General features: G+C 43.1%; 2 protein-coding genes across 4 annotated transcripts in view; one reads left to right on the plus strand and one right to left on the minus strand.

The window, feature by feature from the left end:
* Mtrex (Mtr4 exosome RNA helicase) overlaps positions 1 to 8,949 on the plus strand; it is a 62,262-nt gene extending 53,313 nt beyond the window's left edge. The window contains exons 26-27 of the mRNA XM_005065533.4: positions 6,649 to 6,753; positions 8,729 to 8,949. Of these exons, the coding sequence (XP_005065590.1) occupies positions 6,649 to 6,753; positions 8,729 to 8,781 (158 nt within the window). The 3' untranslated portion in view covers positions 8,782 to 8,949. The remainder of the gene's footprint in view (positions 1 to 6,648; positions 6,754 to 8,728) is intronic.
* Plpp1 (phospholipid phosphatase 1) overlaps positions 8,843 to 13,541 on the minus strand; it is a 54,039-nt gene continuing 49,340 nt past the window's right edge. For all 3 annotated transcript variants that reach the window (XM_005065535.4, XM_005065536.4, XM_040728962.1), the window contains exons 5-6: positions 10,013 to 10,189; positions 8,843 to 9,284 (exon numbers count right to left, since the gene is read on the minus strand). In XM_005065535.4, coding sequence (XP_005065592.1) covers positions 9,156 to 9,284; positions 10,013 to 10,189 — 306 coding nt within the window. In that variant the 3' untranslated portion in view covers positions 8,843 to 9,155. The remainder of the gene's footprint in view (positions 9,285 to 10,012; positions 10,190 to 13,541) is intronic.

Genomic DNA, 13,541 nt, shown 5'->3' on the forward strand with positions numbered 1-13,541 from the left:
TAACTTTTTACACATGTCACTCTCAGTTCCCTCTCCCTCCCCTCCTCCCCCACCCCCCAATCTTCCCTACCCCTCACCCCAACTCCATCCCCCCTCCACTCCCCAGGGAGTGCAAGGACTTCCCATGAGGGGTTTTCAGAGTCTGTCACATCATCCCGGGAAGGGCCCAGGTTCTTCCCCATGTGTCCAGGCTGAGAGAGCATCCCTCCCCGTGGTATGGGTGCCCAGAGTCCCTCTGTGTGCCAGGAATAAATACTGCTCAAAGTTTTTATTATAGAAAGAAATGCTGATTCATGTTACAGTAGAGATGAGTCTTAAACATGTGTTAGAAGAGACAGATGATTTTATCCATGAAAAATGCTACAATAGGCAGGTCTGTAGAGACAGACAGAGTGCTAATGAATGGCCGCCATAGGTTGTGGGTCAGAATTGGCTGTGATGACTTAATAGAACAGGATTTTTGAGAAGGTGATTAAAATGTTCAAAATTAGATAGTGTGATAGTTACATAGCCACTAATAGACTAACACTTCTGACTTACATGGTGTTCAAGAGTAAACACATCAGTTCTCACCTAGCATAGGCTCTTCAGAGCATTGACGTGACAGTGCTTGCAAATTGCATAGGAGAAGATGCTTAAAATAGTGACTTAGCTAGTATATTTACACTTACTTGAAAAAGAAAAAGTAATGATTACCAAAAATTTAACTTCCGGGAGAACCAGAAGAAAAGATACCAACACTAGTTAATACCAACTTGAGACTATGCGAATGAGGTCCCCTTTGAGGCTTTGTCTTACACTTTGTCAAGCTGGTTCTAATGCTGGGAGTGAGGCAAGTCTTGAACTGCATAGAACTGCAGTAGGTTGGAAAGATGGTAGATAATTCACTGTCCAACAGTAGTCTCCACTAACCCCATGGGAGCAGCCTCTCTGCTGTTGGAGCTGTGGACAGTCAACGTTTGTGGGTGTACACAGTGATCTGTTCCAGACAGTCTGGACAAGAACCAGAGCCATTGGATATGCAGCCCGTGCCCAGTCCCGTTCTCCTCAATGTTCTCTTGTTACCTGAAGCTGAGGCAACAAACAGTGTGTGAGCACCCTGACCTGGTTGTGTTTTCTTGCTTTAGTTTTTATGTTGTCTGAATTGACTTGCAATGCTGTGGCTCCTGGAAACTTTGGCAGATTCTAGTTAAAATTCATTACCTATATTTGTAGAGATCGTGAAACAACATTAGATTTTGTTTCTTGGTGCACATTTGAAGTGAGGTGCTAGAGGACCGAGCGATTCTCCATTACCTGAGAACCAATCTGTTCTTTTCAAAATGCTATGCATTTCCACTTAACGTTCTTGAATCGTTTGCATACACATTTGATGTCATGGTTGTGTGCTTACTTATCACCCTCTGTCCCGCTTCCTTCTTTTCTCTAGAAGCTTCTCTAAGCGCAGGCTCCTTTACTTAGGAGATGGCAGTGGAGCCTGCATCCTAACCCTGACAACAGGAGAGCTGGTGTGTATCGGCTCGTGCTGTGCTGTGCTGGTTGGTTTACAGTTTGCAGTAACCCATCAGGTGGGGCCTCTTACATCTCTCTATACCAGGCAGCTGAGGATTCTGAAGGTTAATGGAGGAGCTTTGGAAGGAAAGGTAGAGAGAGAAACTTCCCTGGATGGAGAGTGTGTAGAAGCCAGAGCCCTGCACATTCTCAGAAGATACTGCCACCGAGTTACATTTCTAGTGCCTTTATTTAATTATTTATTTATTTATTATTTATAATTTTAGGGCGGGGCCTTGCCCTCCCTCCGTCAGCTGGGATAGCAGACGTAGCATTATGCTCTGAACTACTGAGCTGAGGCCCCTGTAGCACCTGCACTGTACTTCAGTGATCATCTCCCTATTGACAGTAGCATCTGGCCAGAATGGCATTGTTTGTCTATTAGTTTTGTAGCTGTGACATAATTTTAAAAATTGAGAATACCTTTCTTGTATTTGAGTGAAGGTGTTAACTGTCTCTTCAAGCGGAGCTTACCTAATATGCTAGCACTTAGGGCTGAGGTAGAACTGTGGTTTAGTTTTACATGTGCTGGCTTGGTGTGACTTAGTCTCTTCATGTTGAACATTTTTAGCCTCCTTGTCTCACCACAGGCAACTGTTCTTCAGGTACCATTGAGACTTGCTTTAGTTTTCTCCTTCGTTGATCTCATGGGATCCTTGTCTGTTCATTTTATTGCTTCCTCTTCCTAGTTCAGGATGAGGGCAACAGTGATAATACCAACCTTTATAAGTCTTCTTGCTTATAAAGTTCTAAGATTCTTCCATGACTGAGCCCCAAGATTGAAATGGATCCCACTACTGTAAAGGGAAGCCAGTAGACATTCCTCCCTTTCAGACTTGGGGAGGGCTGAGCAGAACCACCCCCATACACATACCTTTTGGGGGCAGGGTATTACCATGTAACTCTGGCTGACTTATAACTCACTCTATAGACCAGGCTGACCTCAGACTCACAGAGACCCATCTGCCTCTGACTCCTGAGTCCTGGGATTAAAGGTGACACTTGATACCTGATCCTGTTGGTATTAGCCTGAACATGAAAAGGCACTAAAATGGCCTACTTGGGAAGGTCTTCTGTGACTATGTTCTGTTACACATTCTACTAATAGAAACAGCAAACCTGGGTGTTTTTCAAATTTTCCCAAGTCTTGAAATAGTCTATTAGAGTCATAGGAGTCGCCTCACTAACAGGAAGTGAAGTGTAGGTGGACATGGCATAGCCACATCCTCATTCTCTGGAGGTGTTGTAGAGTGGATGTGATGTAGAGAAAGAAGACTTCCATCCGGGTCTTCAGGTGGTTCCCCTTTCTAGCCTCAGAGACAGATCAGGAAGCAACAGAGATTCCTCTTCTCTCTACCTTATTAGACATGTCACCTGGGTCAGTGTGCTAAAGAAAACTTCATTTTTCTATTATTTTAAATATGTGCATATTGCTGGGGGGTGTTATATGCACACATGGGTGCCCAGGGAATTCAGAAGAGTGTGTTAGAGCCCCTGGGACTGGAGTTACAGGTGGTTTGTGGGTGCTGGGGATCAAACTTAGGTCAGGGTGTATTATTAACCACTGAGCCATCTCTCCAGCCCAAGAGCTATGTTCTGTCTTCTGAGAATGATGTCAGACCTTCCTAGGAACAGCAGTAAACGGCCAGTCCTTCGCTTAGGCTTCCTTTGGTTGACTGCTGTTCTCGGGTTTTAGGCAGCAGGACTGGACTGTGCTCCACATCTGTCTACCTCAGGAACTCTGACTGCTGAGTAGAAAGTCTCTCTGGGCTTCCTTTAAAATCCCCTTAAGAGACAATTCCTAATGTCCATTCTTCTCCTTGTGTATCTGTCTTAACTCCAGCTAGCCACAGCCAAGTTTTCTGCCAGTTCTTTCAGAGGGAAAGCTGAAAGCCAGCAGGCATCTGCCTGACCAGAAACTCACCTGCCTCTTCAGTGCACCTTCTCTGTTGTCTGACTCCAAGATCATCTTTAATTCTTTGTCATCCTCCTAAATCCTATCCTTTCTACTGCTGTTCTAACATATAGATCTGCTTACGCTTTGTTTTTCCTTTTATGTGTGTACGGGCACCCTGCGTTAGCAGTTCCTGAGCAAGCCAGAAGAGGGCACCAGACCCTCCCAAAAATGAGAGGTACAGAGGGCTGTGAGCTACCATGTAGGGGCTGGGAATTGAACCTGAGTCCTCTGGAAGAACAGCCATTGCTCTTAACTCCTAAGCCATCTCCCCAGGCTTACTGCTTATATTTCTTGCTTATACCTTTCTATTACCAATGTAACTGGCTAAAAACATACTGCTGAGCATATTACCTGCCATTCTGGGCTAATGACCCTGGGTTGTACGTTTTCTTGAGGGGGGGTAGGTTCGCTTTGAGACCTGCATTAATGCATCTCTCACAACTTAGGGCATTTAATGAGGGTAAAGTCCCATGCTTTCTTAGTATTTATAGTGTTGTCTTTACTCTCAGGGTTATCGCAGGGAAAGGATAGCTTTCCTCTGCCAGTGTCTGTCATAGTTGTAGAATTCTGGTGCTGCTGTTTCAGTGAAGTTACTGTTGCTATTGACTATGAAGCATGCAGAATGAAGAAACTGAGTTTTTTTTCTAACTGCTCCTTAAAATACACTAATGTAATGTTTTGTGTTATCAGCATTGACTATTTCTAGGAAAAGTTTTTAAGTGTATAACTGAATTAGTTATAATTTAGGACTTACAAATGTGTTAATAGTTATTTTAGGAATCCCAGATAAATAATTGGAGTGAATTATTTTTTTCTCCCAAATACTTTATATGTGCTATGGCATGCATGTAGAGGTCAAAGGAAATTTTTCAGTACTTAATGTTTTTATTCCACTGTGGCTTCCATGGATCAAATTTGGATCTCCAAGCTTGGGTGGCAGGCATGAGTGCTTTTTCCCCAGTGAGCCAAGCCTGAATTATGTCTCTGACCTTGGTCAGTTTGTATATACGAGTTCTGAACTTTCTTCTTTACCTCATGCAGACTAAGAGGAACAATAGCACTTGCTTCATGAAATTGTGAAGCCCTAATGAACACTTCACAAAACACAGAACCCAGGCCTGCATAACATAAGTGCCCAGACAGTGTTGGGCGGCACCAGCCCCCCTCAAACACACACAGCCTGATTTCATGCTGTCTTCTAAGCAGTGCTTACTCCACCACTGTAAGGGAGCTTCTGGGAGTATTGGAAGATGTGCACTCATGTGGGACTCAAGTTACCACTCTGATCTAGTATCAGTGTCTGTGTTTATGGAATTTGCCTATTCTGGCATTTTTATGGACTGAATGTGAAATATACTGCATAGGTTTATGTATTTGGCCCCCAGATGCTGTCACTTTTTATGACGTAGGTCTTGTGTGAGCAGAGGGTATTGAGATTCATTCTGGCCCTTCCTGCCCTCTCTTCTGCTACCCAGACCCATACAGATGGGAACATGCTTGTGGGAAGTGGAGGGAGCCCTGAGTGAATCTGTATTGCTGATATGCATGGCATAGCCATGCCAAGGATCCCAGTGCCTCAGATTCATGGAAATGGCAAAGCCTTCTTCCCCAGGGAACTCAGAGGAATGGCAAAGCCTTCCTCTGGTTCAGGTACATGTTTTTACAGATGTTTAGGCAATGTGTATTATGAGGAGATGACGACTAAAAAAAAAAAAAAAACTAGCACACCATTTCCTCCTCCCAGATGACTGCAACCTGATACTGCTCCCCTAGACTGCCAGCTTCCATGTACTGTACATAATAAATACACCCAGTTTCCTGACTACATAGTGGTGTTCTCCATCGGAGCACAGCCCACCCAACCCCAGCTACTCTATGTGTTTCTTCAGTTTGCCTTCTTCATTCCCACGATGCCTTAGTCATGTTCCCAGGACCAAAGCCATGGCACGGCACATGCTCTCTCTACCACACCCGGTGTGACTTCTCCATTATGGACTGCTAAGCCATAAACCAAAATAAGTCTTTCCTCCCTTACTTAACCGAACCTTGTATCACAGCGTGAGTAGTCCATTGAATTGACTATTGGCTTTTGACTCATTTAGTGAGTTTTTTCACTAGGAGCCAAGTAACTTCACAAAAACTATGTATGTCTTGTAGTTGTCTTCTTTCAAGTGAGACAAATCACATTGGGACTTAGGGATACGGCTCAGTAGTAGAGCTCTCATGGAGACAGGGTCTCATGTAGCCTTGCATGGCACTTGTTATGTAGACTAGGCTGCCCTCATAGAGCTCCTTGAGTTGTGCACTGCCACACCTAGCTTACCTGTTTTTAGTCTGCTTTGGGTCGTGTCTCAGTTGTTATCCCACAGGGACACACTGGAACGTAATGTGGAGGGTGTGAGCAGTAAGAAGATCCTTATTGCTGAGCATGACTCCCATTTGTCACTTTCATAATAGTGAACTGTTTGGTGTTACAAGGAGTCAGAGTGTGGCCGGCCACCAGCTTGCACTCAAGATGGATGGTGCTTCTAGTGTAGTCCGGACATTACAGTGAAGTTCCCAGATCTCATTGTAATGTCTGGTCAGTTGGAGAAAGGTCAGGTCTCTCCCCTAAACAAGTCTAACAAGTAGCACTGTCTACAGCTTCAGCTTTGATAGATACTTGTCCTGAACTTGTAATCCATAGGGAAAGGCTTGTTTCCTCTCTACTCCTTTAAGAACACACTGTAAAGAAAGCATTGAGGAAGCATGCCAACCCTGTTGTCTCCACAGGTAGTGCATGTGGTAGATATCCAGAATCCTAAGTAGGGTTCACCCAGGGTCCTGGGAAGTGTTTTTTGTTAGGCTTTTGTGCACTGTCTCCATAGACTTGCTTCCTGACAGAGACTTCCTGATTATGCTTGCCAACCTTCCTCAATTGTTCCTCTTTACAACCAGGGCACTTGGTTTACCCACCTCTAAAAAAATGCCAGTGCATCCTTAGATTGCTTTTTACTACCATTAATCAAAGGTGATGATTAATTAAACCTTTTCTGCAGCACACAGCCAGTCATGTTCTGCTTTGCATCCTGACAAGTGTATTATTACTATTCCTGGTTGTATTCACAAGTAAGTAACGCGGTGATTCCTTTCCTGTCCAGGCAGCATAATTCGTTGTATGAGGCGCCTGGAAGAACTACTTCGACAGATGTGTCAAGCAGCAAAAGCCATCGGAAACACAGAGCTGGAGAACAAGTTTGCTGAAGGTCAGTATCTAGTTTATAAACCTTTTCTGACAATTCAAGCAAGACTGTCATGGAGGATCACATAATACTTTATACATAAAATTGAAAAAAAAATTTTTAAATGGGACATTTTGGCAATTTTGTTTTATACACAGATTCCCATTTACACATGTTTCTTAAATACTATGTGTCCAGCATTGTTTTAAAAACTATAAGAGTGAACATGAAAGTGTGATTAATAGATCTTATCTTGTAATTTGAGGAAGTAAGTCAGTGGTCATTAAGTCTGCAAGAATAGAGAAAAAGACAGTAGCCTAAAGACCTCCACAGAGTTGACATTTAAAGCCTTTTATGTATGTTCAGAATATTTGAGCAAGAGCAGGAGGCTAGTGTGCTTGGAGCAGAGTGAGTACTGCGGACAAGTAGAGAATGGCAGGAAATGAAATGGCCAAGTCTGCAGAGTAGCAAGGAGGATACAGGTAGACCAGGTAGGGAAGGGTGGCTAGACTGTCAGCTGGGGGATGGAAAATTGGGAAGCATGCTACTCATGCTTTGTCGTCTCCACCTTTATCTTGGCCAAGGCATGACAGGCTATGAAGTCAGTCCATGCTAGTGATTTCTAACTGTACATATATATTGTACCACCTTACATTCCACACTGAGTAACTAGACTGTTTGATAGAGGCAGCTGGTATAGAGAGTTTAAAAATACGTGTACTTGTCCTGTTTTATTATGGAAGTTACCAGGCCTTCTGATAGAAAGATAACTGCTTGATCTGGATCATCTACTTCTGACGTCTTTAGTCTTTTTCTAGAATCATTTTTAATAGCCTTAGTTATTCACACACACCATGCTCAGTATAGTTGCCAATCAAGAGCAAGAACTGTCTGTCTGTCCCTGAGGGTTTTCAGGTGGCTCTGAAGTCTTTTTTTTTTTTTTTCCTCTCTCTTTTTTTTAATGTTATATACCAACCCCAATCCCCCCTCCCTCCCATTCTGCCTCCCCTTCTCACCCCCTAACTACTCCTTAGAGGGGGTAAGGCCTTCTTTGGGGGAGTCAACAAAGTCTGGCATACCAAGTTGAGACAGGACCAAGCCCCTCCCCAGTGTATCAAGGTTGAGCAAGGTATCCCACCTACCACAGTGAATGGGCTCCAAAAAGCCAGTTCATGCACCTGGGATGGGTCCTGGTCCCACTGCCAGTTCCCCTCCCCCAACAGATCAAGCCACATAACTATCACCCACGTTCAGAGCTTCTAGCTTGGTCTTGATCAGGTTCCCCCATCTGTCAGTCAGTATGTGAGCTCCCATAGTCAGCTGTCTGGTTTTCTCCATCATGCTCTTAACCCCCCCTTGTTCATATAATCCCTCCTCCCTCTCTTCAGCTGAACTCCAGGAGCTCAGCCCAGTGCTTGGCTGTGGATCTCAGCATCTGTTTCCATCCGTTACTGGATATAGGTTCTATGATGGCAGTTAGGGTCGTCACTAATCTGATATAAGGGGAAGGGCCAGTTCAGGTACTCTCTCCACTACTGATAAGAGTCTTAGCTGGGGTCATCCTTGTAGATCCCTGATTATTGTTCTAGTACCAGGTTTTCCCCTAACCCCATAATGGCTCCTTCTATCAAGATATTTCTTTCATTGGTCTCCCCCTCTGTCTCTCCTCCAACTTGTTGGTCTTGATCCCTCTTGTTCCTGTCCCCATACTCCTAACCCTTTATCCCTCCCATTTATCCAGGAGATCTTAACTATTTTACCTTCCTGGGGCCCTCCATGCATATCCCTCTTAGGGTCTTCCTTTTTACCTAGCTTCTCTGGGGTTGTGGACTGTGGCCTTGTTCTTTTGCTTGACTCTGAAGTCTTTAAGCTCACAGCTTCTTATATTTCAGGTTGTATTCTTACCCGTTTAGTCAGGACTGAGCTGTAAAACCCTAGTACAAGGAAGGTAATGCTTTATGGTCTTGAAAGTTTAAGCATTATTTTTCTTTTCCTTTAGGAATCACCAAAATCAAGAGGGATATTGTATTTGCTGCCAGCCTCTACTTATAAAGTTCAACAGTTGACTACAAATGCTTACAAGTGTTCAAGTGGTTCTCCCATCTCAAGAAAGTTGTTTCAAGCATTTTATTATATTTAAATGAGATATCATTCTAAGGCATGTAACATACACATTTGTACATAGCATCTTTCAATTAAAAATGTACAGGTGGGGCAGTGTTTTTAGTGGAAGGCTTGAATTTTTTTTAATCGAACTATTAGGTACTCATTGTGTTAATGTAACTATATACACAGGTAAAGTGGGTGTATCCAAGAGGTATAGCAGCAGTCCTGTAATGGCCTGTACACCGGAAAGTAATATGCATCCTCCTGCTTTCTGCTTCCCATGGTTTCCTTTAGAAAGCTGGCCAGTTCCCTCATACCCTTCAAGGCTGGTGGTTGCTTGAGTATATGTGTGCCGTGGCGGTGGTTTCATGTAGAGTGGTGTGAGAGTCGTCCTCTTTTCTTTCTTTGTAAGAAAGTCCGTTCTTGAAGAAATCTGATACATACACAACCTATATAGACAGGACAGAATATCTAATGGTGTAATTTACATAAGCTTAAAAATCATATACAACATTTCAGGAAGCAATTAGAAACATAAAATAATTGGCTGCAATGGTGGTAGTGGTGTATGCCTTTAATCCCAGCACTAGAGAAGCATGTGTACCTCTGGAGTTTTCAGGGCTACACAGTGAGCTACTGTCTCTTTTGAAGAAAATTCTTCCAAATGCAGTTGCTTTTTAGTATGCCTTTAGTAAATAGCTTCATTCAACCAACACTTTAAAAAAACCTCATTAAGTGAATTAGTTTTCAATTCATGCAAAAAAGAAACTTGTTTACTATAACCATAGGCTTTAACAATAGAAACACTAAGGATTTTACAACATTTACAAAGAAGAAACCTAATTTTTACCTGTCTGACCTATCCTGCAAAAGGTTTTATTAACACTGGGATTCTTACCAGATGTGTTAGTGTACACCTTTAATCCCAGCACTCAGGAGGCAGAGGCAGGTGAATCTCTGTGAGTTCAAGATCAGCCAGGACTACATAGTGAGTTCCAGGACAGCCAGGGTTGTTTAGAGAAACCCTGTCTCAAAAAACCAAAATAGTGAAACAAAAAAATGTCATGTCTTACTTGGAATTATTGAGCCACATTTTCTACCTTGTCAGGTTTCTCACTGGGGATTTTTCAAAATGTTTAGCAGTGTCAGTATGCAGGCTGCTGTTCTGTATACTTACAACTAATATTGCAACCACAGCTCCTTGAATGAATCCAACCGTCACGTCACTCCAGTGATGTTTGTAATCAGAAACTCGAGAAAGGCCCACATATATGGATAAAGCAACAAGACCAAATTGCAGTGTGGGGCGTAAGAGTCTTGCCCAGTTTCCTTTCATCCTGGCTTGAAGATAAAGCTAACAGAAAAGAGGGAACAGTTCGTTTAACAAGACAGCTGAAAACTTGAGTATCACCACACCTCTAAAGTGTTGGCATGTAGATTATCCAAATATTTTTACATATGAGATAGAATCTTAGGCAAACATTGTCTTAAGTTACTACTTTAAAACATGTACGCATGTGTGCGCACACTGCCACAACCATTGCCCCAGAACTTGTATTTAGGATTTATCACCAACTTAGATATCCCTGGTCCTTCAAAGTGTTGAAGCAGGGCTTCACTGTTTGTGATCTGAGAAAGGATTTCAAGATAGTTCTTGCTCCCTTTGTAGTTTGAGATAAAATACTGGTAGTGTAGAGTGTTGTCATTTGTTCCTACTCAGGATAAAATTAGAATTCAGGCAAGAATTTGCCCTTTCTCTAGGCCAAACTGCTCTGTTTCCTGCTCAGCATATCTAAGGGCTGTTTGCATAGCTCACCAGTTTACCCAAGAGTTCTGCTGTCCTCAAACTACAGCAAATAAGACCAAAAAATGACCTACAGAAGAAAATATAACTTGCCCAAATAAGTAGTGTGGGTTATAATGTAGTCAGATGAGCAAAGACTAGCCTGTTACCCTTTTCTATACTTGAGGACATTTCCCATGTTTCTGGCACATAAACCTGAAATTTTTGATGTAGAAGGAAATTTTCAGTGAATCTGTTATTGTTTTAAAAACTATGGTTTTTAGTCAGTTAGTTATAGGTGGTAATAGTGCACCCTTGTAATCCTTGCACCCAGGAGGATGGAAAGTTCTAGGCCATCTGGGATGTAAGACCTTGTGTGCCACCATCACCCCTACACACATGCCTAAAAATAAAGGTAATTTTTGAATATTAAAAAAATCTGAAAGCGTTGGGCTGTGGTTGTTCATGCCTTTAATCCCAGGACTGGGAAGCAGAAACAGGCATATCTCTGTGAGTTTGAGACCTACTTGGTACACAGAGTTCCAGGAGAGCCAAGGCTACACAGAGGCTAAGGGGGGATAGCTCAGTAAGTTTACATCAACTTAACACAAGCTAGAGTCAGTTATTACAGAGGAAGAACCTCAACTGAGCCAATACCTCCATAAGATCAGGCTGTAGGCTAGCCTATAGGGCATTCTCTTAGTTACTGATTGATGAGGGATGGCCCAAAACACCAGACCCTGTCTCTCTGCCATCCCTATTCTCACAAGAACATTCTAGATGGATTTCCAGGAGATGATTCAAAATGAAGGCCAAAAACAAACACTTCACCACACTGGACATTCCTCCCTCCCTGAATTTTCATCTATATGCAAACCACAGAAGGCTATGATAATGGATGCCACTCAAGCTGTAAGTTTCACAAGGAAACTGCTGTGAGACTTCTCTTTCTTTCCCCATCACTGGTTCAGTGGTTCTCAACCTTCCTAATGCTGCAATCCTTTAATACAGTTCCTCATGTTGTGCTGATCCCCAACCATAAGATTTTTGTTGCTACTTCATAAATGTAGTTTTGCTACATTTTCTGATAGTCTTAGGTGGCCCCTGAGAAAGGGTCATTCGACACCCCACGCCCCAAAGGGGTTGTGACCCACAGGTTGAGAACTACTACTCTTGTAAGCAAAACCACCTCTTTGGTGACTTAAAGCAAGATTCTAGCAAGCCAAGTAGTAAAACCAGTAAGTAAACCCAGCCAAATTTTAAAAACTTGGCGGAAAATAATTGGACATAATAATCAACCAGAATCCTCTAGAAATGCTGCAGGACCAATAGCCCTATGAAAATGTTCCAGTTGTGGGTTTGTGTCCGAGAAGGTAGTTCTGTGCCATGAAGCCACTCAAGAAAATCCTGGTGAACCTTACTGTTCACTGCAGGGCTAAGTGTCCCTCAAGTTGGGGGAAAGGAGGGAGACAAGCTCTCTGCAGGCATTTTAAGAAATAGAGGCTTCTTATCTGTGACATCACAGATTCTTTTATACAGGTGACTTCTTATCAAACAGTTGTTATGCCTAGAGAAGATGGTGGGAGAAGCTGGCCAATCCACCCACAGGCAAAAGTGCAGAGGCCTTCGGGACCCATGCGAACAGTACAACACTGGGGCTTCGGGTTGTTTAAACATTGAAGGCAATTTGGGTATTTCCCCATGCCTGTATTACCAAGGAATGTGCCCTCAGATCCTAAGAGGTAATAAGCAGCCAGGCAGTGGTGGTGGTGCATGCCTTTAATTCCAGCACTCAGGAGGCAGAGGCAGGCGGATCCTCTTGTGAGTTCGAGGCCAGGCTGGACCAACAGCTTCCAAAACAATACAGAGAAACTCTGTCTCGTAAAAAACAACAACAAAAAAAGAGGTATAAGCCTTTGGCAGGCTGATGAGGTCATGGAGGCAGTGCTCTTGGATGGGACCCAAAAGCTCCAGTACCCTTGCATTGTGTAAGGCTACAGCAGAAGTTAGTAGTGGGCAGCCAGGAAGAGGGTCCTCACCAGAACCTGACCATGCTGCTCCTGCTTTCAGACAACTGTGAAGAATGCACTGCTGCTCCTGAACTCTGATTTGTGGTAATAGATTACCACACTCCAACCACCTATCTTAAGCTAGGGTATAGCCAGTCTGAGGTACAAGCTCTAAAATTATATTTAGTTTCCACAAAATAATAATCTTACCTGGAAATAGACTGTTAAGCAAAAAACACATTTACAGCTCGTTTATTTCTATTTTGCCCAAAGCCTGACCTTGTTAACAGTGTTACTGTCTCACAGGTTCCCCTACTTCTCATTGTAAACTGGAGTCTAGGGGTCAGTTATTTGGGGGCTAAGGATGTATATATAGTTTGACTAATGTGTGTATGCAGCGAGGGCTGGATTTGACTCCTAAACCATAAAAGGGGGGAGCTATTTTTAGAATGGAAAAATAAAAATTTTTAAAGTCTTAATATTTGTTTGACCTTTTACCAAGACATCCCCAAGCCCTGAACAACACAGCATACTCAACACAAATTAGTGTCCAGCAAGCTGTATTGATTGTTGCACCTACATTTGAAAATGAGTCTGCCCAAGAGAAAAGTGTGAACAGGGTCAGGGTTAGGCTTCTCTGGGCATCTCCATTCCTGGAGATTCTAATTCACATCTGCCTTTGAGCTATGAGTCCATCCCCTGCTCAGTGCTCCTCCACAGTGTAAAAACAGCTTCAAATAAAGCTTAGTACAGGGTCAGTGCTCAGTGACGACAAATTTCAAGGAAGGAGTGATGTGAAGGAATAAAGGTTTAAATAGGCAGTGTCTACACCTGAGGGGTGAGGCTGGAGGAAAGAGGGTTTGTGACAGATCTTGTTACGGGCCATCATGTAAATAAACCTTAGTAGGACGGAT

The sequence above is a fragment of the Mesocricetus auratus genome, unplaced genomic scaffold (genome assembly GCF_017639785.1).
Source record: "Mesocricetus auratus isolate SY011 unplaced genomic scaffold, BCM_Maur_2.0 Super-Scaffold_100020, whole genome shotgun sequence".
Classification (NCBI taxonomy): domain Eukaryota; kingdom Metazoa; phylum Chordata; class Mammalia; order Rodentia; family Cricetidae; genus Mesocricetus; species Mesocricetus auratus.